General features: G+C 45.8%; 1 protein-coding gene across 1 annotated transcript in view; it reads right to left on the reverse strand.

Moving 5' to 3' along the window:
• The window catches only part of LOC132460630 (NACHT, LRR and PYD domains-containing protein 3-like), a 521,671-nt gene extending 499,440 nt beyond the window's left edge, over positions 1-22,231 (reverse strand). The window contains exon 1 of the mRNA XM_060055359.1: positions 22,191-22,231. Coding sequence (XP_059911342.1) covers positions 22,191-22,197 — 7 coding nt within the window. The 5' untranslated portion in view covers positions 22,198-22,231. The remainder of the gene's footprint in view (positions 1-22,190) is intronic.
• Positions 22,232-22,460: the final 229 nt, after the last annotated feature.

The raw sequence follows: 22,460 nt of genomic DNA on the forward strand, positions 1-22,460 counted from the left end.
ATCGCTGGCCGATTAGTCCGTTCTCAACTTATAATCAGTTGCGAATGTTGTTTTAACTATGTTTATATGTTTTATATAGGCCGACAAATTAAGCAAATCTCTCATACAGTCTCAAAACAACTCAATTTAGCTCCTTGTCATTTGATGATGTTCAATGCATTGCTTCTGTCAAAAAGAACCATTCCCGTCTAAATGCCTGCTCGTCGTAAACCAGACATTACAAATACATATTTTAATTATATTCATTTGCAGTGTTTTATTGTTAGGCATTAACACAATTGATGAATGACAATGAGTGAAAAAATTAATTATTTATTTCGGTGTCCAACAGCATGTCAAGTAAAATAGTAAACAGCTGTTGTCACGAGGTATCCTAGCAACGCGGTGATATGCGCATTACATGGAACATTCACATGGCCGCGCATAGCTAAGACCGGGCGTAGTTGAGACCAGTCGTAAGTCCCGTTGGTGCAACCGGCGTTAGTTCCATTCTAACGCCAGGTCGTAACTAAGACCTACTTAGCAGTTACGACCAGGCTTAGTTACGCCCAGTTGGTGCAACCGGCCCCTGGAGAGGCGTGGTGGGGAGGAACCGCCTCCCTGATCTAAACCCGAGCAGTCGTTTGTTATTGGACTTCTGTGCTAGTCATGGATTATCCATAACGAACACCATGATCGAACATAAGGGTGCTCATAAGTGTACCTGGTACCAGGGTACCCTAGGCCGAAGATCGATGATCGATTTCGTGATCGTGTCATCTGATCTGAGGCTGCATGTTTTGGACACTCGGGTTAAGAGAGGGGCGGAACTGTCAACCGACCACCATCTGGTGGTGAGTTGGATCAGGGAATGGGGGAAATTTCCGGATAGACCTGGTAAGCCCAAACGAGTAGTCCGGGTGAATTGGGAACGTCTGGAGGAGGCCCCCGTCCTAGGTATCTTCAACTCACACCTCCGGCGGAGTTTTTCTGGCATTCCTGTGGAGGTTGGGGGCATTGAGCCGGAGTGGGCGGTGTTCAAAGCCTCCATTGCTGAAGCTGCGGTGGCTAGTTGGGATGTGTCGGTCGCGACTGATTAGTTACAACGAACGAATCCCGAACGTGAACGACAAGAACTGGTTCCCCAAAACAAGAAGAACTGGTTCTTTGATTCTTTTTTTTTAACATAAACCAAACATATGGTCACGTAAATAAAATATACAAACGAACAGAGCTCCGTCTCCCCGCGACTTCCATTGATTGAGTCTACAACTTTCTCAAAGATTCAGCCAATGAGAGGTAGCAATGGTGTTGGAATGGCACCTGGGTAAACCAATGACAAGGCGGTACCGTCGAATATGTGCGCTTTCTCTGTCTGACGTATCTTGGGTCATACCATTCGACTCATATATCCCCCTACATTTTTTCGAAAATAGACTTGACCTCCATCTGTTTATTGGATAAACGCATTTCCCAATCCCAGGAGTCTTTGCTCCATTCTACGTAAATTTAAGAACAAACAAAGAATTTAAACTGCAGTTCGTATTTTTTATTTATGACCATGCAAGTTCTGTAATGCCTGAACAATGAAGAATTAAATGTAAAGTAAAACAAAATTTGGAGGAGAAGGAGGCCTTCCGGGATATGATATCCTGGAGGACTCCTGACTCGGTTGCAGGGTACCGACAGGCTCGAAGGGCTGCAGCTGCTGCCGTGTCGGAGGCTAAGCAGCGGGATTGGGAGAAGTTCGGAGAGGCCATGGAGAAGGACTTTCGGTCGGCACCAAAGTGTTTCTGGAAGACTATCCGGCACCTCAGGAGGGGGAAACGGGGAACCATCCAAGCTGTGTACAGTAAGGATGGGACTCTGTTGACCTCAATTGAGGAGGTTGTCGGACGTTGGAAGGAACACTTTGAGGAACTCCTGAATCCGAATAACACGCCCTCTATGTTGGAGGCAGAGCTCGAGGTTGATGTTGTTTCGTCGTCCCTGGTGGAGGTCACTGAGGTAGTCAAACATCTCCGCAGTGGCAAAGCCCCAGGGATTGATGAGATCCAGCCAGAAATGCTAAAGGCTCTGGGTGTTGAGGGGCTGTCATGGTTGACACGCCTATTCAACATTGCGTGGGAGTCGGGTACAGTGCCAAAGGAGTGGCAAACCGGGGTGGTGGTTCCCCTTTTCAAAAAGGGGGACCAGAGAGTGTGTGCCAATTACCGGGGTATCACACTTCTCAGCCTCCCTGGTAAAGTCTACTCCAAGGTGCTGGAAAGGAGGGTTCAGCCGATCGTCGAACCTCAGATTGAAAAGGAACAATACGGTTTTCGCCCCGGACGTGGAACTACGGACCAGCTCTTCACTCTCGCAAGGATCCTGGAGGGGGCCTGGGAGTATGCCCAGGGCCTTGTGTTTTGTGGATCTGGAGAAGGCGTATGACCGGGTCCCCCGGGAGAAACTGTGGGAGGTGCTGCGGGAGTATGGGGTAAGGGGGTCTCTCCTCAGGGCCATCCAATCTCTGTACTCCCAAAGCGAGAGCTGTGTTTGCGTCCTCAGCAGCCAGTCAGTTTCGTTCTCAGTGGGTGCTGGTCGCCGCCAGGGCTGCGCCTTGTCACCAATCCTGTTTGTGATATACATGGACAGGATATCGAGGCGTAGTCGTGGTGGGGAGGGGTTGCAGTTCGGTGGTCTGAGGATCTCGTCACTGCTTTTTGCAGATGATGTGGTCCTCATTGGATCATCAGCCTGTGACCTTCAGCACTCACTGGATCGGCTGGCGGCCGAGTGTGAAGCGGCTGGGATGAGGATCAGCACCGCTAAATCTGAGGCCATGACTCTTAGCAGGAAACCGGTGGATTGCTTACTCCGGGTAGGAAATTAGTCCTTAGCCCAAGTGAAGGAGTTCAAGTACCTCGGGGTCTTGTTCGCGAGTGAGGGTACTATGGAGCGTGAGATTGGCCGGAGAATCGGAGCAGCGGGGGCGGTATTGCGTTCGCTTTACCGCACCGTTGTTACGAAAAGAGAGCTGAGCCGCAAGGCAAAGCTCTCGATCTACCGGTCGATCTTCGTTCCTATCCTCACTTATGGTCATGAGGGTTGGGTGATGACCGAAAGGACGAGATCGCGGGTACACGGCGGCCGAGATGAGTTTTCTCAGAAGGGTGGCTGGCGTCTCCCTTAGGGATAGGGTGAGAAGCTCAGCCATCCGTGAGGAACTCGGATTAGAGCCGCTGCTCCTTTACTTAGAAAGGAGTCAGCTGAGGTGGTTCGGGCATCTGGCAAGGATGCCCACTGGGCGCCTCCCTTGGGAGGTGTTTCAGGCACGTCCAGTGGGGAGGAGACCTCGGGGAAGACCCAGGACTAGGTGGAGAGATTATATCTCAACACTGGCCTGGGAACGCCTCGGGATCCCCCCGTCAGAGCTGGTCAATGTGGCCCGGGAAAGGGAAGTCTGGGGCCCCCTGCTTGAGCTGCTCCCCCCACGACCCGACCCCGGAAAAGCGTATGACGATGAGGGATGATGAGGATGAGGGTTTAAAAACAAAACAACTAGAGGTTGAGCGCAGGCAACGCACACACGTACACTCTAGTCTTACTTCTATATGATAGCAGGCCTGTCGCACCATTTACTCAAGTTGGTCAGGGTGCACGTGCCAAGCAGCCTGCAGCTCTCAGACACACACAGCACACGCAAACGCATACATACACCGCAAGCACGCACATACACACCGCATCCACACACAACGCACACATACGCAGCTGTGCACAAACATACACGGAAGCACACACACACACGCACACGCACGCACACACACCGCTAGCCAATACAAAGGCAGCGACACACTCGCCCAGGTAAGAGGTTATGTTTTGAACCGTAACGGCTCCGCCATCGACACACGCGCAGGTAAGAACACACACGCTCTAGTGTTGACTCGTTCGTTCGCAAACCGGTTCAAATGAACGAGTCTTTAGGACGAAACGGTTCGTTCTCTCGTTCATTCTGTCGTTTCGATTCACCGCAAACTTGACTGAGCGAACGAACGAGTTTCCGGTAGCACTAACTCCACTGAGTCTGACTGACTCACCTGAGAACCGTGCAATGGCGTCCATTCCATGATGCGATTCACCGCTACCGGAAACCAGCCTGATTCGCGAACGACTCCTCCACCTCCTCCGCTGAACTGGGAGGAGTCGTTTGCGAATCGTTTGTTCGTTCAGCCTGGTTTCCGGTAGCGGTAAATCGCATCATGGAATGGACGCCATTGCACGGTTCTCAGCTGAGTCAGTCAGACTCAGTGGAGTTAGTGCTACCGGAAACTCGACTGAACGAACGAACGACCGAACGATTCCAAACGACTCCTCTTGGCGAACTGAATCACACGAACTGGGTCACGTAAACAAATCATTAAATCCACCACTAACACGCACGCGCACACACCGCAGCGACACACGCCCAGGTAACACGTTATGTTTTCAAACATAACGGATCCGTCATCGACACACGCGCCCAGGTAAGAACACACACGCACACGCCGCGACTCGCCCAGGTTAGACGTTATGTTTTTAAACATCTTACTGCTATATAATAGCAGCCCTGTCGCACAAGTGAAGGTGCGTCCACACCAAACGCGATGGGGCGACATGACTCCATACAAATTCAACGTAGAGACGTGAATCAGAAAAAAAAATTGCTAGAAAAATCCCGCTACAAATCCTTTGTAGCGCCCTGCACCGGCGAGCGCGTTCATGAGGATTTGCAATGCGACACTTTGGCTGTTTCCCAAAGTGAAGGCTGCAGCCTTTCACTCGAGTTGAAATATTTGAACTTTGCCGCGACATTCGTGTGATGACAGCCAGACCGATGACAGCCAGACCGTTAAGACCGCAGTCCGCCGTTTGGAGATGCCTGCTATATAGTATATCGAACGTCCCACCAATATTTATACCACTTGCTTACTCTCTATATTTCATTCATGGTTTTACATTTATAAATTTATTTTACTTTACATTTAATTCTTCATTGTTCAGGCATTACAGAACTTGCATGGTCATAAATAAAAAATACGAACTGCAGTTTAATTTCTTTGTTTGTTCTTAAATTGACGTAGAATGGAGCAAAGACTCCTGGGATTGGGAAATGCGTTTATCCAATAAACAGATCGAGGTCAAGTCTATTGTCGAATGGTATGACCCAAGATACGTCAGACAGAGAAAGCGCGCATATTCGACGGTACCGCCTTGTCATTGGTTTACCCAGGTGCCATTCCAACACCATTGCAACCTCTCATTGGCTGAATCTTTGAGCACGTTGTAGACTCAATCAATATAAGTCGCGGGGAGACGGAGCTCTGTTCGTTTGAATATTTTATTTTCGTGACCATATGTTTGGTTTATGTTAAAAAAAAGAATCAAAGAACCAGTTCTTCTTGTTTTGGGGAACCAGTTCTTGTCGTTCACGTTCGGGATTCGTTTGTTGTAACGAATCAGTCGCGACCGACACATTCCTAGTGGCCACTGAGTGACGTAACGTAACAGCCAATCAGCGTTCAACCGGCCAACCGTTCCCTGCAGTGCCGTCCGGGGTGAACCGCAGCATGGAGGGGAAAAGGATTGTTGCCGTTTGCACTCCCCGAGCTCTATATCTAATAGTGTATAATATTATATAAATTAATGTATGATATTACGGCCAAAAGCAGTGTGAGCCACCGAACGGCCGTAGTGCGCAGGGGACTCTCTAAATCGACGCCACTTCGACCTGGGCGGGACTTTACGTCCTACGTCACTCGCTATGGGTGTGCATGTGTGCGCGTAGCTGTTTGTCTCAGGGATCTGTGCACGAACTCCCTTGCACTACAGGATTACGAGCGTCAGTGTGGTACGCCATGGAGGGTGGGTGACATTCCTACAGTCTGTGATGATAGGCTATATTTCTACAAATGACTTACTATTTCTAGCGATTAACATGACGAAACAACACAAACTAAGCTAACATTAGACTATAGCCATACCAGATAACACCATACCAGCTAACCCTAACTATTTCTATTAAACTCTGAACCATTTTGCAACAGACAACTGTGTGTTGGTGTGTCTTATTGCTTCCCATGTCTGCGTCTGCATCTTTCCCACTCCTGGCTAATAGTTTCAGCTTTTGTACTGTATATCAGAAATGATCACCCTGTACCACACTGCTGACTTGTTGATGTTTTGTGAGCACTCACGCATTTCTCTAGGTATCTTAAGTTTCCTACTGGAGTCATCAAAACTTTGGACTTTGTTATTGTAAGAAATATTGTGTTGCAAAAACACTTTGTGTCTTACCGTTACCCTAACCTTAACCCCAGTAACATTTCTTCATCATTAACTACAAGTTACGCAAAATGGCATACAAACATCCAGTCCAATATGAAAGAAAAAAGCTGGCTTCATTAAGGAATCAAACCCCGTATCCCGGCGTTAATGAGTTGTTCTCTGACCACTAACCCATCAGGTCTTAGTACATGCGATTCAAGAGTTAACCACTTGACAATCTTTAAACTTCGGTTGCCTAGAAATTGTAAAGACAGTGATGTGTGTACATTGTGCGACTATCCGTCACTCGCGATGTGTGTGCAGTCCAAAATGAAAGAAAAAACCTTGCATCACTAGGGAATCGAACCCCCAATCATCAGTTGGTCGTTGGTAACTGTAAACAAAGAGATTGCATTTTGTTTAACTGCTAACTAACAAACGGGTTTATGCGTTCACTGAACAAAGATTATGGAAATAAAAGACCACTTTTCCATCAGAAAAATCATCAGAACCGTTATTACCAACCCATTCGCCTTATTCACCTCGAACGGAAGTAGGAGCCTGAGGGGTACACTTTCCACTTCCGGGAGTTTTCACAACGCGATGCAATGGCTCCTCACTGCTGTGTTCCCCAATGCACTTCATCACACAGGAAGAAATCGAACAGAGGACAAACTTTTCACAGTTTCCCCAATGATCTGGGACTACGTCGAGAATGGATTATTAAAATCAAAAGAGATCCTGGCCGTCATTTTAAGGTACGTTTTATGATATGTCTGGTGCTGTAACCCGGTCTCCGTATCGCTAGCAGTTAGCCAGGCTAGCAAGAACTTGCCCGTTTTAGTAGATAGATTAAGGCAGAGAGCACAGTTGTTGAAATGTACATGTATAAAATTAAACATGTAATGTTTATATGATTACGTTTTATTTGCTGATGCAGATAAACACGTACACAAAAGTGTGCTCGGAGCATTTCCTCCCAGACTGCCTGGTAAAAACCAAGACAGGGATCACCAAGCTGAAACTGGGAGCTGTGCCGACTGTGTTTGCATGGAGTTCTTTCAGACCAGAGAGGAGTGTTGTTAGAACTGCAAGGTAGTATTAAGATGAGTTAAGTTACTAGTTCGTAATGCATTTTGAGGTATTTTGAGTGTGTTGAGGTACGTAAAATGTGTAATTGGTTACATGCATTGAGCATGAGTATCCTTGTAAAAGACCTAATGTGTCCATCAAAATGTTTCTCTTATACTTCCAGTGAAGAGACTCCCCCTCCGCACCCAGACCACGAATATGCTGCACTGCCTCCCTCCCTTCAAGATCAACTTGAGGAAGCCCGAAAGACCATCGCTGATCAATAAACTTTAATTGCAGAGCTTCAACAACAACTGTTTGGGGTTTCAAATTTTCAAAGTGATGATAAACAGATCTCATTCTATACAGGGTTCCCGGATTATGCTACATTTAAAGCTGTGTTTATGGCCCTGCAACCTACTGCAGAAAATATGGTGGGATGGAGTCAGGCTCAGCGATTCAAACATACCAGTGGGGAGGTAATTCGTCAAGGCTTTAGTGCCTCTAAATTGTCCACTATGGACCAGTTTTTTCTTTTCAGTTTTTTCTTGCAACCCGATTCCGTATATCACAGTCAACAGTAAGCAGGATCTGTGTGACCTGGGTCAACTTTCTGTATTTTATGTTGGGATCACTTCAAATGTGGCCTTCAAGGAAAACTGTGGATGAACTTATGCCAGCTTGTTTTAAATGCACGTTCCCGGCTACTAGAGTTATATTGGATTGCACAGAAATTCATGTACAGAAACCTAGCTCCAAGGTCCTTAACTCGGCAATTTACTCGCACTACAAATCTAACACCACATTTAAAGGCCTAATAGGCATTGCCCCCTCAGGTGAAGTGACTTTTGTCAGTGACTTGTATACAGGTTCAATATCTGACAAAGAAATTACCAAAAAATCAGGTATCCTTTCTTTGCTTGAAGAAGGAGATATGGTAATGGCCGATAAAGGCTTTCTCATCAAGGACCTTCTCTCTGAAAGACAGGTGTCCCTTGTAATCCCTCCTTTTTTAGGCCCAAGTGGATACTTCACTGCAGAGGAAGTTCGAAAGACTCAAGCGATAGCAAGACTGCGAATTCATGTAGAACGTGCTATTAGGCGGATTAAAGAGTACCATATTTTTGATAAAGTCTTACCCATGACACTGGTGGGCTCCGTTAACCAACTGTGGGCTGTCTGTGCCCTTTTAACAAATTTCCAAGGTCCTCTCTTTTAAAATTGTTATGTAAATCTCTACAACTGTAATCTTAATATCCACAAATGTATTCAAACCTTGATTAGAAAGTGTTCGTCTTTATGAATCTGTACAAAACATTAGCCATGATTATTGTTCATCTTTATGAATCTATACAAATCCTTAACCATCATTATTGTTCATCTTTATGAATCTATACAAATCCTTAACCATTATTGTTCATCTTTATGAATCTATACATATCCTTAACCATTATTGTTCATCTTTATGAATCTATACATATCCTTAACCATCATTATTGTTCATCTTTACGAATCAATACAATGTGAACTTGTATTGTTACCAGAGCACCTTATCATGGTCAATGTATCACAGGATCCCTGTCAGACTTTGTAATCATTTCACTTGCTCTTTACTTTTATATACCTGTGAGTTGTTTTTTTACGTGTATGTATAAGCTACTGGATGTCTATCTAAAGAATAAAGTACAATTGTATTACACATGGATGATGTCCTTCATAACTTTATAACTTATTATACAGGAACCAGAACAGGTCGGAACATCAGAAAACATTCCAAAAACATTGATACCTGGTCTAGGTTTGTAAAGGTAACTTTGTACATGGAAGTTGGTACGGCGGAATAGAGTAAAATGGCCTGCTTGTATACTGTAAGCATGGAAAAGGAACCAATCCCTTATGAATGGCTGCTCAAGTGACAGCTCCACCTGAAAAGATAATCAAACTTTAGACACTTGACACTTCAGAGTTGCTATTAACAAATAACATATTATTTATTTATTGATATATATATATATATATATATATATATATATATATATATATATATATATATATATATACACACACACACACACACACAAAAATACACTGAGTGTGCAGTGAATTAGGTACATCTGGCATTTCAATGTTCTGCCATGAAAATATCACAGCGACATGCTGGTAGTGGTAGGTTGTTTACAGCTGTGATACATGCGAACACAACTAGAAAGATACCTAATACCTTGGACACTCATTGTACAAATATGTGTTATTTTAAGTTATGACATTCCATCTTATGTCAATTTAAAAAAGACAAGTGATTTGTAAGCTAATTACATTTTGAAGAACCTTCCTCAACCCTGGATACACTGCTCCAAGAACTGAGCAACTCTTATCTTAACATAAATGTTAATGCTTACCTTACCCTCACTTACCTGATAGTTATACTGTCATTATACTATCATTGTCAACAACAGTAGCAACATGCACCTAGCCCTGTCTTGCTTTGCTAATTTGAAACAAGTATCATATCAGAGTATATATCAATGAGGCTTATGTGATATTACATCAGCTACAGATAACATGTTAATGAGATAAAATCAACATGTTATTTTCGGTCAGACAGGGAAAGGTACATTGTTGATATGAACTCATAATGAACTTTTAGCAAGCTGGTTTAACTGTGGCACTGCTCTGTGAACTGAGCAGTTTGTCCACTTAGCACCTGATACCTGTATGATGCAAGGTGCCTCGTTTTTCCGCACAGAAGGAAAAGACCTAGCCCTCACAAATATCTGTGGTGGTCTCCTATTCACTTGTGGAGTTCAGTGTTAAATAAAATCGAACATAGTACAGACAGTCAACAACTCCATATTACAGCTAACTACTTCTAGCATAAGAAGCTATGAGAAAAGGCGGTAGCGTCCATTCATACCTTCAATGTCGTGGATAAAACCTTCTATCCAGTTACTGTATCCCTTAAGTAACACAGCCCGAGGGATGTTGCAGTCAGTACTGGCCCATTGCTCCACATTTGTTATGCTTAATTCAGGCAGACAGGAGAGATTGGTGGTCCACACTGGAGGTTCCATCACTTGTGCTGCTGAATCTTCCATGGATCATATGCGTCGGAGTCCGACTTCCGGGTTTGTGTACCCCTCACGGGCTAAAATGGCCGCCAGGTGAATAAGGCGAATAGACACTAAGGCCGTTTCTCAATTCGCGTACTTGTGCGTGCTCGTGTGCTCGTGGACTCGTGAAACGTCATCAGTCGTTGCCCGAGCACTGTTCCAATTCGAAGCACGCATCAAGCGCAGGCCCCCAGGATTAGGCGCATACTTCCGCAATCCACCAGTGCTCAGAGGCCAAGCCTGGGATTGCAGCTGTTTAAGCTGGGAGTGGACGGGGGTCCGTCATTTCCAGCCTGTCCTCCTAGAAAATACGATCGTTTGTACCGCCCCAAATTACGACCCACTGGAGGGTATCAAAATGTAGCGCCTCTAGCGGTCATGCAAATAACGACATTCTGAAGTCTCGGGGCCGCTCGTGCACGCTCGTGGTTGCTCGGGACGCGCGTAGCCATATTAATCGTTATTATCTGAATGAGAAATGCAATATTTTAGGACAGATACAACATTAAACGTGTTTCTAATGACATTTCTAGCGAGAAATGTACATTTTCCTTGCATAATCTTTAGTCAGTGAATGTGTATGATCTTTATTATCTGAATGGGAAATGCAATATTTTAGGATCGATTCACCGTTAAACGTGTTTCTAATAACATTTCTGGCGAGAAATATACTTTTTACTTGCATAATCTTCAGTCAGTGATTGTGTCTGATCTTTAGTTTTATAGTTATTAGGAAGATTTAATCGTCTCGCTCGCATGTTTCAACGACATCAGGTTGCTAGGGATGCTGCTTTCGCTAAACTAGCAGCTCACGTGTTTCCTGCGTTTGTGTTATTAAACCGTTACTTTATGTAACTTTTAATGATATTGTAATAATCACAGGCGAGGTATTGAGCGAAGTAAGCTTGATAGCAGGTTTATTGGATTCCACAATCGGACAGGCAGGCACAGCTCCACCGGAAAACTACAACAACCAAAACTCCCGCCCGGAAGGAAACCCCCGGAACCCCATCTCAGAAGGCCCGCACCTTCCTCCCAAACCCTGTGACGCTAAAATATCATCTTCTTAGAAACCCGTTTATCTGAGAGCCAACCCAGTAGCCAAAAGCATACGTTGACAGTGTACGTTTTCGTGAACACTGGATTACGTCGCATTTCAACATAAAATAGCGTGCTAAGCACACACACACACACACACACACGCACACACACACACACACACACACGCACGCACGCACACACGCACGCACACACAATGCATTTCGCTGCTAAAACAACAACTTGGGCTGCGTCTCTGACATTTTGGGTGGATTTTGAACGGTATGTGGGCAGGACGTTTTTTGCAGGCAGGACCTGGCAACCCTCCGCTGTTGCCCGAGGTGCAGAAATGCTCCGGAGCAGATCTGGATCCACCATGGCCAAAATAATTGTCATGAATAGCATGAATAGATTCATGCATTATCATTCAACTTGAACATGTGTTTTTACAGTATATAGTGGTGGAGTGATGACTTATGTTGGCAAACCCAGAAGTGAGCGTCGACCTGGGTTTCCCTTGACAAAAAGCCAACGGGTTTTTCCATTGGATTTTGGATTATTGCAGAAAAATTAGCATTTTTGAAGCACCTCCACAAAAACTGAAAATAAATAAATAAATAAAAAATAACTGCTCCAAAGAACGAAATGTAAACTAATGCATTCTGAATGGGAGTGTTTCTCCGATTTTTCCATGCTACACAGAACGAAATGTAAACCCATACAAATAAAGACTTCATGGTCATAATAATTTAAAGATCATTAAGCTACTACTGAGTGTGTAGGGAGGTATTCTATTTTTTTCAACGGGGCTGAATCCAGTCACTTCATGTGACCGTCATGGTTGCTATGGTGGTTGCTATCGACCGCCCCCTCTACTCGTGGCTCTAAAAACCACGCGGCAAAGAAGCTGCCGTCAATTGGGTTGTTTTTGTCGTAAACTAGGGTCCGATGGTTGAAAAATAGACAGATATTCCAAGGTATCCTTAAAAGGCAGCTTGGATGTGTTTATTTTCTGCAGTTTAGACTTCTTCTATAACTTACTTTTGTAAGCAAAACACCAAGCTCATTGATTTAATGAGGGAAGGTTATTTGAAACAATTTATTCAATAAATATTTGTGAGAGGTCATTCCTTCTCCTGATTTTACTTAATATTTATGTCTAGGGTAAACCCCTACTGTCCACAAGCATCCCCCCCTCCCCATATGGATTTGGAGAATTGTTGCCACGTCCCAGTGGTGGAGGTATCATATATATATGAAAGAGGGCATTCAATTATAGCCTACTACAATGATCAATTAGGAGGCCGACTGGATTCAGCCCCGTTGAAAAAAATAGAATACCTCCCTACACACTCAGTAGTAGCTTAATGATATTTAAATTATTATGACCATGAAGTCTTTATTTGCATGGGTTTACATTTCGTTGTGTAGCATGGAAAAATCGGAGAAACACTCCCATTCAGAATGCATTGGTTTACACTTCGTTCTTTGGAGCACGGTTATTTTTATTTATTTTTTTATTTTCCGTTTTTGAGGAGTTGAGTATTTATCTGCAATAATCCAAAATCCAATGGAAAACCCGTTGGCTTTTTGTCAAGGGAACCGAGGGCGACGCTCACTTCCGGGTTTGCCAACATACGTCATCCCTCCACCACTATATACTGTAAAAACACATGTTCAAGTTGAATGATAATGCATGAATCTATTCATGCTATTCATGACAATTATTTTGGCCATGGTGGATCCAGATCTGCTCCGGAGCATTTCTGCACCTCGGGCAACAGCGCAGGGTTGCCAGGTCCTGCCTCGCAGGTGCAACGAGATGGAGCACTTGCTGAGTCATTTCCTGTAGGGCTGGAGCCACAGGTTGAAGCTTATGCGTCCTTTGAGACCCCCTTTGATATATAAGAGACCTCAAAGTACAGTTTACTTAAATGTTGTCGACCCAGTCACCTATTGCATCACTTCCTTTAGGGCTTCGGCCTCCTAATTGATCATTGTAGTATAATTGAATGCCCTCTTTCATATATATGATACCTCCACCACTGGGACGTGGCAACAATTCTCCAAATCCATATGGGGAGGGGGGGGGGGTGATGCTTGTGGACAGTAGGGTTGTACACTAGACATAAATAGGAAGCAAACTCAGGAGAAGGAATGACCTCTCACAAATATATATTTAATAAATTGTTTCAAATAACCCTGCCTCGTTAAATCATTGAGCTTGGTGTTTTGCTTTCAAAAATAGCTTATAGAAGAAGTCTAAACTGCAGAAAATAAAAACATCCAAGCTGCCTTTTAAGGATACCTTGGAATATCTGTCTATTTTTTAACCATCGGACCCTAGTTTACGACAAAAACAACACAATGGACCGCAGCTCCTTTGCCGCGTGGTTTTTAGAGCCATGTAAGGATTAGAGGGGCTGGTCGATAGCAACGACCATAGCAACCATGACGGTCAAGTGACTGGATGCAGCCCTGTTGAAAAAAATAGAATACCACCCTACACACTGAGGAGAATAATGATATTTAAATTATTATGACCATGAAGTCTTTATTTGCATGGGTTTACATTTCGTTCTGTGTAGCATGGAAAAATCGGAGAAACACTCCCATTCAGAATGCATTGGTTTACATTTCGTTCTTTGGAGCACAGTTATTTTTATTTATTCATTTATTTTCAGTTTTTGTGGAGGTGCTTCAAAGATGCTAATTTTTCTGCAATAATCCAATGGAAAAACCCGTTGGCTTTTTGTCAAGGGAAACCCAGGTCGACGCTCACTTCCGGGTTGGCCAACATACGTCATCCCTCCACCACTCTATACTGTAAAAACACATGTTCAAGTTGAATGATAATGCATGAATCTATTCATGCTATTCATGACAATTATTTTGGCCATGGTGGATCCAGATCCGTTCCGGAGCATTTCTGCACCTCGGGCAACAGCGCAGGGTTGCCAGGTCCTGCCTGCAAAAAACGTCCTGCCCACATACCGTTCAAAATCCACCCAAAATGTCCTAGAAGCAGCCCAAGTTGTTGTTTTAGCAGCGAAATGCATTGTGTGTGTGTGTGTGTGTGTGTGTGTGTGTGTGTGTGTGTGTGTGCGTGTGCGTGCGTGTGTGTGTGTGTGTGTGTGCGTGTGTGTGTGTGTGTGTATGTGTGCTAACACGCTATTTTATGTTGAAATGCGACGTAATCCAGTGTTCACGAAAACGTACACTGTCAACGTATGCTTTTGGCGACTGGGTTGGCTCTCAGATAAACGTGTTTCACGTCACAGGGTTTGGGAGGAAGAGGCGGGCCTTCTGAGAGGGGGTTCCGGGGGTTTCCTTCCGGGCGGGAGTTTTGGTTGTTGTAGTTTTCCGGTGGAGCTGTGCCTGCCTGTCCGATTGTGGAATCCAATAAACCTGCTATCAAGCTTACTTCGCTCAATACCTCGCCTGTGGTTATTACAATATCATTAAAAGTTACATAAAGTAACGGTTTAATAACACAAACGCAGGAAACACGTGAGCTGCTAGTTTAGCGAAAGCAGCGTCCCTAGCAACGTGACGTCGTTGAAACATGCGAGCGATACGATTAAATCTTCCTAATAACTATAAAACTAAAGATCAGACACAATCACTGACTGAAGATTATGCAAGTAAAAAGTATATTTCTCGCTAGAAATGTTATTAGAAACACGTTTAACGGTGAATCGATCCTAAAATATTGCATTTCCCATTCAGATAATAAAGATTAATAAAGATCATACACATTCACTGACTGAAGATTATTCAAGGAAAAAGTACATTTCTCACTAGAAATGTCATCAGAAACACGTTTAATGGTGAATCTGTCAAACAAATCAATCGACAATAGTTGCATAACGTGACGGCATCACCGTTGATAGACATTGGTTTCCTTTCGTCTATATCCGACGGTGAGGGATTAACATGAATGTCTATCTGGCGTTGAAAAACGACGAAAAAGGTACAAATTTTTCGTCGGAAATTGACGCCAGGGATCCTTGGCCATGCGTCACACATTTGACGAGTAGGGAGTGAGACTGTGTTGTACAGACAGACAGTTAACCTGCAGACCGACAGTCAACCTGCAGACAGATAGAGAGTTAACCTACAGACAGACAGTTAACCTGCAGACAAACAGACAGTTAACCTATAGACAGACAGTTAACCTAGAGACAGACAGTTAACCTAGAGACAGACAGTTAACCTACGGAGACAGTTAACCTACAGACAGACAGTTAACCTACAGACGGACAGTTAACCTGAAGACAAACAGTTAACCTACAGACAGACAGTTAACCTACAGACAGACAGATAACCTGAGGACAAACAGTCAACATACAGACAAACAGTTAACCTGCAGACCGACAGTTAACCTGCAGACAGACAGACAGTTAACCTATATACAGACAGTTAACGTACAGACAGACAGACAGACAGTTAACTTGAATGAGTGAATAAATTATCTTTATTTGTCAAAGTACAGGTACAGGTCCAGCGAAATTTGGGAGAGCTCCCCCGTGGTGCTTAAAGAAGAGAGGACAAGGAACATATATAAACAATATATACAGTATGATAAAAATCAAACATAAATACACATCTAGGATAAATATAACTAAAACTGAGTCAAAGCGCAACATGATAACCCAATATTGCACAAGTCCTTAGAAAGTGAGTGAGGCAGGCAGATAAATAGATGGTTCACAGTAGGGAATTGCACAGTTCCCTAGTAGCTTCCACATGCGTCATTGTCCGAGAGGTCAGGTGTTAGCAACGTTCAGCGCCTGTATGGCCCTGGGGTAGCAGCACAAAGTGTTCGTTACCCGGCTGAGATGGATCCTTGGAGATCTTGGTAGCCTTCTTGAGGCAGCGGGTGTTGCACAGTTCCTCCAGAGAGGGGAGAGGGCAGCCGATGATCTTCTGGGCCGAGCTAAGGCCCCGCTGTAGTGCCTTTGTCTCTGCAGCTGTACAACTGGAGAACCACACGCAGATACAGTATGTGATTATGCTCTCCACTGAACAGCGGTAGAAGGTCACAAGCAACTCCTCTCTAAGGTGGTAGTTCCTGAGGCCTCTCAGGAAATAAAGTCGCTGTGGTGTTGGTCCTCCAGAACCTCCAGTGGAGGTTTTCAGGCAGGGTGGGACGATGGCCTGGGACAGGGACCGATTAAAGATCTTGGTGAGGACCCCGGTCAGCTGGTCAGTCCCTCAGCACCCTTCCCGGGACGCCATCTGGCCCGACTGCCTGGGACGCCATCAGGCCCGACTGCTGTTTGGGGTTCACCGCCTTCAGCGTGCGTCTCACCTCGCGTTCTGTGAGGGTGAGGCTGCTGGGGGCTGGTGGGTGTGGGGGTTGTGATGTGGCTTCCCCCCTCGGCCCCATCTCGAACCGCGCATAGAAGGAGTTCAGCTCTTCCACCAGCTGTGGGTTATCCCCGTCGGCTGAGAGCCTGTTGGCTCTGAAGTTGGTCATGTGTTGGACCCCTGCCACACCCGCCTCGAGTCGTTGCTCCAGAAGTCTGTGATCTTGCCCTTGTATTCCGCCCTTGGCCTCTTTGATGCCTCGGTCCAGATTGGCCCTGGCGATGTTGTAGAGGGCCTTGTCCTTTGACCTGAAGGCGGAGTCTCTCTCCCTGAGCAGCTATAGCACCTTTCTGTTCCTCCATGGCTTTGCGTCGGGGTAAACCCTGACACGCTTGTCCACGGTGAACGAGTCTGCACAGCTCCTGACGTGTTGGAGGACCGTTGATGTGAACCGTTCAAGGTCCTCATGCTCTGCTGGCCAGGTTTCCACTGTCCTAGTGGTGATAGGTGCACTTTTCCTGATGGGGTTGTGGAATCAGAAGGATGGACACATGGTCGACTGGCCTAGGTGAGCCAGCGGTCTAGATTAGATTAGATTAGATAAGAAATACTTTATTGATCCCCGGGGGAAAATTGCCGCTCCAGGCGCTCCATACAACAGAAACACAAAAACAAATACCCTACAAGCATAGAAGAAAAGACAAGATTATAAACAAATAAATAAACAAATAAATAAACAAAATACAACAAAACAAAAAATAAAATAAAAGTAAGAAGTGGACATCTCCCAGTGGGCTATATCCACAATTACAACCTACAATTACAATTACAATTACAATTCAACATTCACATTGCAAATAGCGATGACAATTAAGAGTGAAAGAATAAATTATAGTGTGTTTATTTAAATAGTAATTTGTCAGATTTTTAGAGGGAGGAGTTGTAGAGTTTAATGGCCACAGGCAGGAATGACTTCCTGTGGCGCTCAGTGGTGCATTTAGGAGCAATGAGTCTCTCACTGAAGGAGCTCCTCTGTTTGACCACAGCGTTGTGGAGAGGGTGAGAGCCATACTGCAGGATCGCCCGCAACTTCGCCAGCATCCTCCTGTCTGACACTGCTGTCAAAGTGTCCAGCTCCACCCCCACAACGTCACTGGCCTTCCTGATCAGCTTGTTGAGTCTGTAGGCATCTGCTACTCTTAGTCTGCTGCCCCAGCACACAACAGCAAACAGAATAGCACTGGCCACCACAGACTCATAAAACATCCTCAGCATAGTCCGGCAGATGTTAAAAGAGCGGAGCCTCCTAAGAAAATAGAGGCGGCTCTGTCCCTTCTTGTAAAGGACTTCCGTGTTCTTAGTCCAGTCCAGTTTGTTATCAATGAACACCCCCAGATATTTGTAATGTTCAACGATGTCCACATTATGACCCTGGATGGAAACTGGGGTCATTGGTGTCTTAGATCTCCTCAGATCCACCACCAGCTCTTTGGTTTTAGTAGAGTTGAGCTGTAGGTGGTTCTGCTCACACCATGAGACAAAGTTGTCCACCACAGCCCTGTATTCAGCCTCCTCACCCTTACTGATACAACCAACGACAGCAGAGTCATCAGAGAACTTCTGAAGATGGCAAGACTCTGTCTGGTAGCTGTAGTCCGTGGTGTAAAGGGTGAAGAGGAACGGAGAAAGGACAGTCCCTTGTGGGGCCGCGGTGTTGCTGACCACCATATCCGACACACAGTGCCGCAAGCGCACGTACTGTGGTCGGCCAGTGAGGTAATCCACAATCCAGGACACAAGGGGGGAGATCCACCAGCATCAACGTCAGCTTGTCACCCAGTAGAGCAGGCCTGATGGTATTGAAAGCACTGGAGAAGTCAAAGAACGTGACCCTCACAGTGCTCCCTGGCTTGTCCAAGTGGGCGTAGACGCGGTTCAGCAGGTAGATTATGGCATCCTCAACTCCAATCCGGGGCTGGTAGGCGAACTGGAGGGGATCCAAGTGCGGCCTAACCATAGGCCTGAGCTGCTCCAAGACGAGTCTCTCCAGGGTCTTCATGATATGTGACGTCAGTGCCACAGGTCGGTAGTCCGAGAAACCACTGGGCTGCGGCTTCTTAGGCACTGGAACAAGGCAGGACGTCTTCCATTTCACAGGGACCTTGTGGAGGCTAAGGCTCATGTTGAAGACCCGATGAAGCACTCCACAGAGCTGTTCGGCGCAGGCTCTGAGAACCCGTGGGCTGACACCGTCAGGGCCGGCAGCCTTACCGGAGGGGAGTTTGCTCAGCTGTCTTCTTGCATGAAGAGGTGTAAACAGTGCAGACTGGGGAGGGGGAGAGTTGGAGTCCAAAGTGCGAGGAGGGCTGGTAGCATGGGAGCCAGAGGAGGAGTGATGAGTGGGGGATGGGTGTGAGGGGATCAAACAGTTGGATGAGGTGCTATTAGGAGGAGGGGGGGTCAGAAGCAGTGGTGTCTGGAGACAGTCAACAGGAGAGCCAGCAGGGGCCGGGGCTGCAGAATCAAACCTGTTGAAGAACAGATTTAACTCATTGGCCCTAGCCACGTTACCATCAACTCCACTGCTAGTTGGTCTGAAACCAGTGATGGTCCTCATACCACTCCAGACCTCCCTCAAGTTATTCTGCTGGAGTTTCCTCTCCAGCTTCCTCCTGTAGCCGTCGTTAGCCTCTTTGATCTTGGCCTTCAGGTCCCTCTGAATGTCTCTCAGCTCCTCCTTGTTGCCACCTCTGAAAGCCCTCTTCTTCTTATTGAGTATAGCTTTGATGTCTTTTGTTACCCAAGGCTTGTTGTTTGGGTAACAACGCACAGTCCTTGCTGGGACAATGCCGTTCACACAGAAATTGATGTAGTCCGTAATGCACTCAGTAAGCCCATCAATGTCCTCTCCATGTGGCTCACAGAGTACATTCCAGTCAGTCACCTCAAAACAGCCCTGCAGTGCCTCATAGCAGTCCTCTGAGCATGTCCTCACTGTCTTTGTGGTCACAGGCAGCCTCTTCACTAGAGGCACATAGCAAGGGGTCAGAAGCACCAAATTGTGATCTGATCTTCCCAGCGGGGGGAGAGACGTGGAGGAGTATGCATCCTTTACATTAGCATACAGCAGGTCCAGGGTCTTCTCCTCTCTGGTTGTACAGGTCACATACTGGGTGAATTTCGGGAGTGTTTTTTTAATGGAGACATGGTTAAAGTCACCTGAGATTATAATGAGAGCACTCGGGTGTGCAGTCTGTAGTCCGGCTATAGCAGAGTGGATGACGTCACATGACGACGTCGGGTCAGCAGACGGGGGATTATAAACAGCCACAACAATAGTATGTGTCTAGCTATGTTGGCTAGTTTAATGTTGGTATAAACCTTGTCCAGTGTCTTTTCTCCCCTCATGGCACATTTTACGTGCTGGTAGAATTTCTGAAGTACTACCTTTAGATTGGCGTGAATAAAGTCCCCGGCGATGATGCGGACTGCCTCAGGGTCCGTGCTCTGTTGTTTGCGTCATGTAGCTGAGCCAGTGCTATGTTAGCATCAGCGTCGGGAGGTTTGTAAACAGCTGTGATCAGCATGGCATTGAATTCCCTCGGGAGGTATGTAGGCCGGCATTTAACTGTGATATATTCCAACTCCGGGGAACAGTGGCTACTCACAGTTCTAGTGTTGGAGCTCCAGCTGTCTTTGGTGAAAATGAGTAGGCCGCCACCGCCTTGTTTCCCACTAGCCTTAGTTCTATCAGCTCTGTGAGCTGCACGTCCCTCCAGTGCTACCACAGAGTCGGGAACGGACGCCTGGAGCCAGGTTTCCGTGAAAATGAGCACAAAGCTTTCCTTCACGATGTTGTTAGTTACAACCCACAGTCTCAGTTCGTCCGTCTTGTTAGCGATTGAGCTAACGCTTGAGAGGAAAATACTTGGCAAAGCCGGTTTGTCCGGGCATCTCTTCATCCTCGCGGCCCCCGTCGTTGCTTACGATCCCTTCGCCGTCGCTTGCGCTTCAGATCCGGGACCATGAACCGTCTGTCTCCCGGTGTCCCGGCGATGTCTTCGGGTACTCCGTGTTCGCCTAGGTATTCAGCTGAGATGTTCCTCTCGCTGTGTGTACCGATCCCTAGCAAGTCGTGTCTGCTGTAGGCTGTGTGTGCACAGCAATTGTCTACTGGTACTAAAACTAAAACTGAGACATACATAAAACCGTACATAAATAAACTAGAGAAGGCCCCATCCAGAGGAGGTCCAAGCTGCGTGTCTATGTGTGCCGCCATCTTGCACATACTTCCTATGAGCTGTGCTCGTAATCTGTGTATAAAGACAAGAGATAGTGATGTATAGAGGATATCTCTCAGATAGCACTTGTTATGCTACCAGTACGTCTGCACATTATTATGGCTCCTATTGCACTCCTACCATCCCTGGAGAGGGATCCCTCTTCTGGGTTCCTTCTCCAGGTTCCCTGATATTAGGGGGGGGTTCCCTGCCCTTTGGGGGGCTAGGGTCAAGAAGCGGCATGTGAAGCCATTCAGATCTCTGGTCCAGGTCGTTCTAAAATGTTTGACCTGATGGGGATGTGGTGTTTCAAGGCTGCTCGGACGGCCGGGGAGTTTCCGACTCAGAGCCATCCCGCCAAATGCAGACATGTTGCCATGGCTGAGAATGTATTGTGAAATACACTCAATAATTATTCTGACAACATGGAAAAAAAACACAAGACTCACACACACACACACACACACACACACACACACACACACACACACACACACACACACACACACACACACACACACACACACACACAGACCACAGATAACAAGGGGTTATCAAAGGGTTTAGCGTCCTGTAGCTCTACGTATCTGGAGACGCAACGGTGCAAAGGAGGAAATGAAGATCTCAAGGTAAATAAGTTTCTTCATTACTATTACCATATAAGCCTGCAAGTCTGCAAGTATCCATCACAGCTTGCACAACAGCAAAGATGTCTGTTTGTGTGTGTGTGTGTGTGTGTGTGTGTGTGTGTGTGTGTGTGTGTGTGTGTGTGTGTGTGTTTGTGTGCGTGTGTGTGTCAACATTAACTTTTTTATGAGGCCTTTTCCCTCGGATAAGTACATTAACCTTTTACTTGTCAAAGCACAAAAGTCACTTTTACGAGTAAAAATTGGTCATCTTACAATTAAAAAAATTGTCATGTTGTTTGCGAACGGAGAATGCGGAATTCAAAAGAACCAACAGTTGCAATCATTCACACCATGTCAACCACATCACTAAAACAGCCATATCCCTGCCCTCAATCAAACCACCTCTGAGCAATGTTTAAATCCTCACTTCTTCTCAAGAGACTTTCCATCTTTAAACTGTTCAGGAAGTCCCATTGACCAGTCACTCTTCATGGAGACACAGCTGGGTCCAGGGGAGTCTGCTCTCTCCTGCTGCTCTGGGCTTCACCACAACACAGCTGTTACTCAGACTAATGATGTACATCCAAACAGTGTCACAAACATAGAAATGTTTTGATAAGACTTTACAATAAGGTACGCAAAAACGTGGGTAGTTACTGAGGAACGAGTGAGGAAAGAATGATGAAAGACCAGGGCCCTACCTGGGGCCCTAACGGCGCCCTGAGTGGCGGTTACTCAGTAACGACTGAGGAGTT

This window comes from Gadus macrocephalus, chromosome 7 (genome assembly GCF_031168955.1).
Source record: "Gadus macrocephalus chromosome 7, ASM3116895v1".
In the NCBI taxonomy this organism is placed as follows: domain Eukaryota; kingdom Metazoa; phylum Chordata; class Actinopteri; order Gadiformes; family Gadidae; genus Gadus; species Gadus macrocephalus.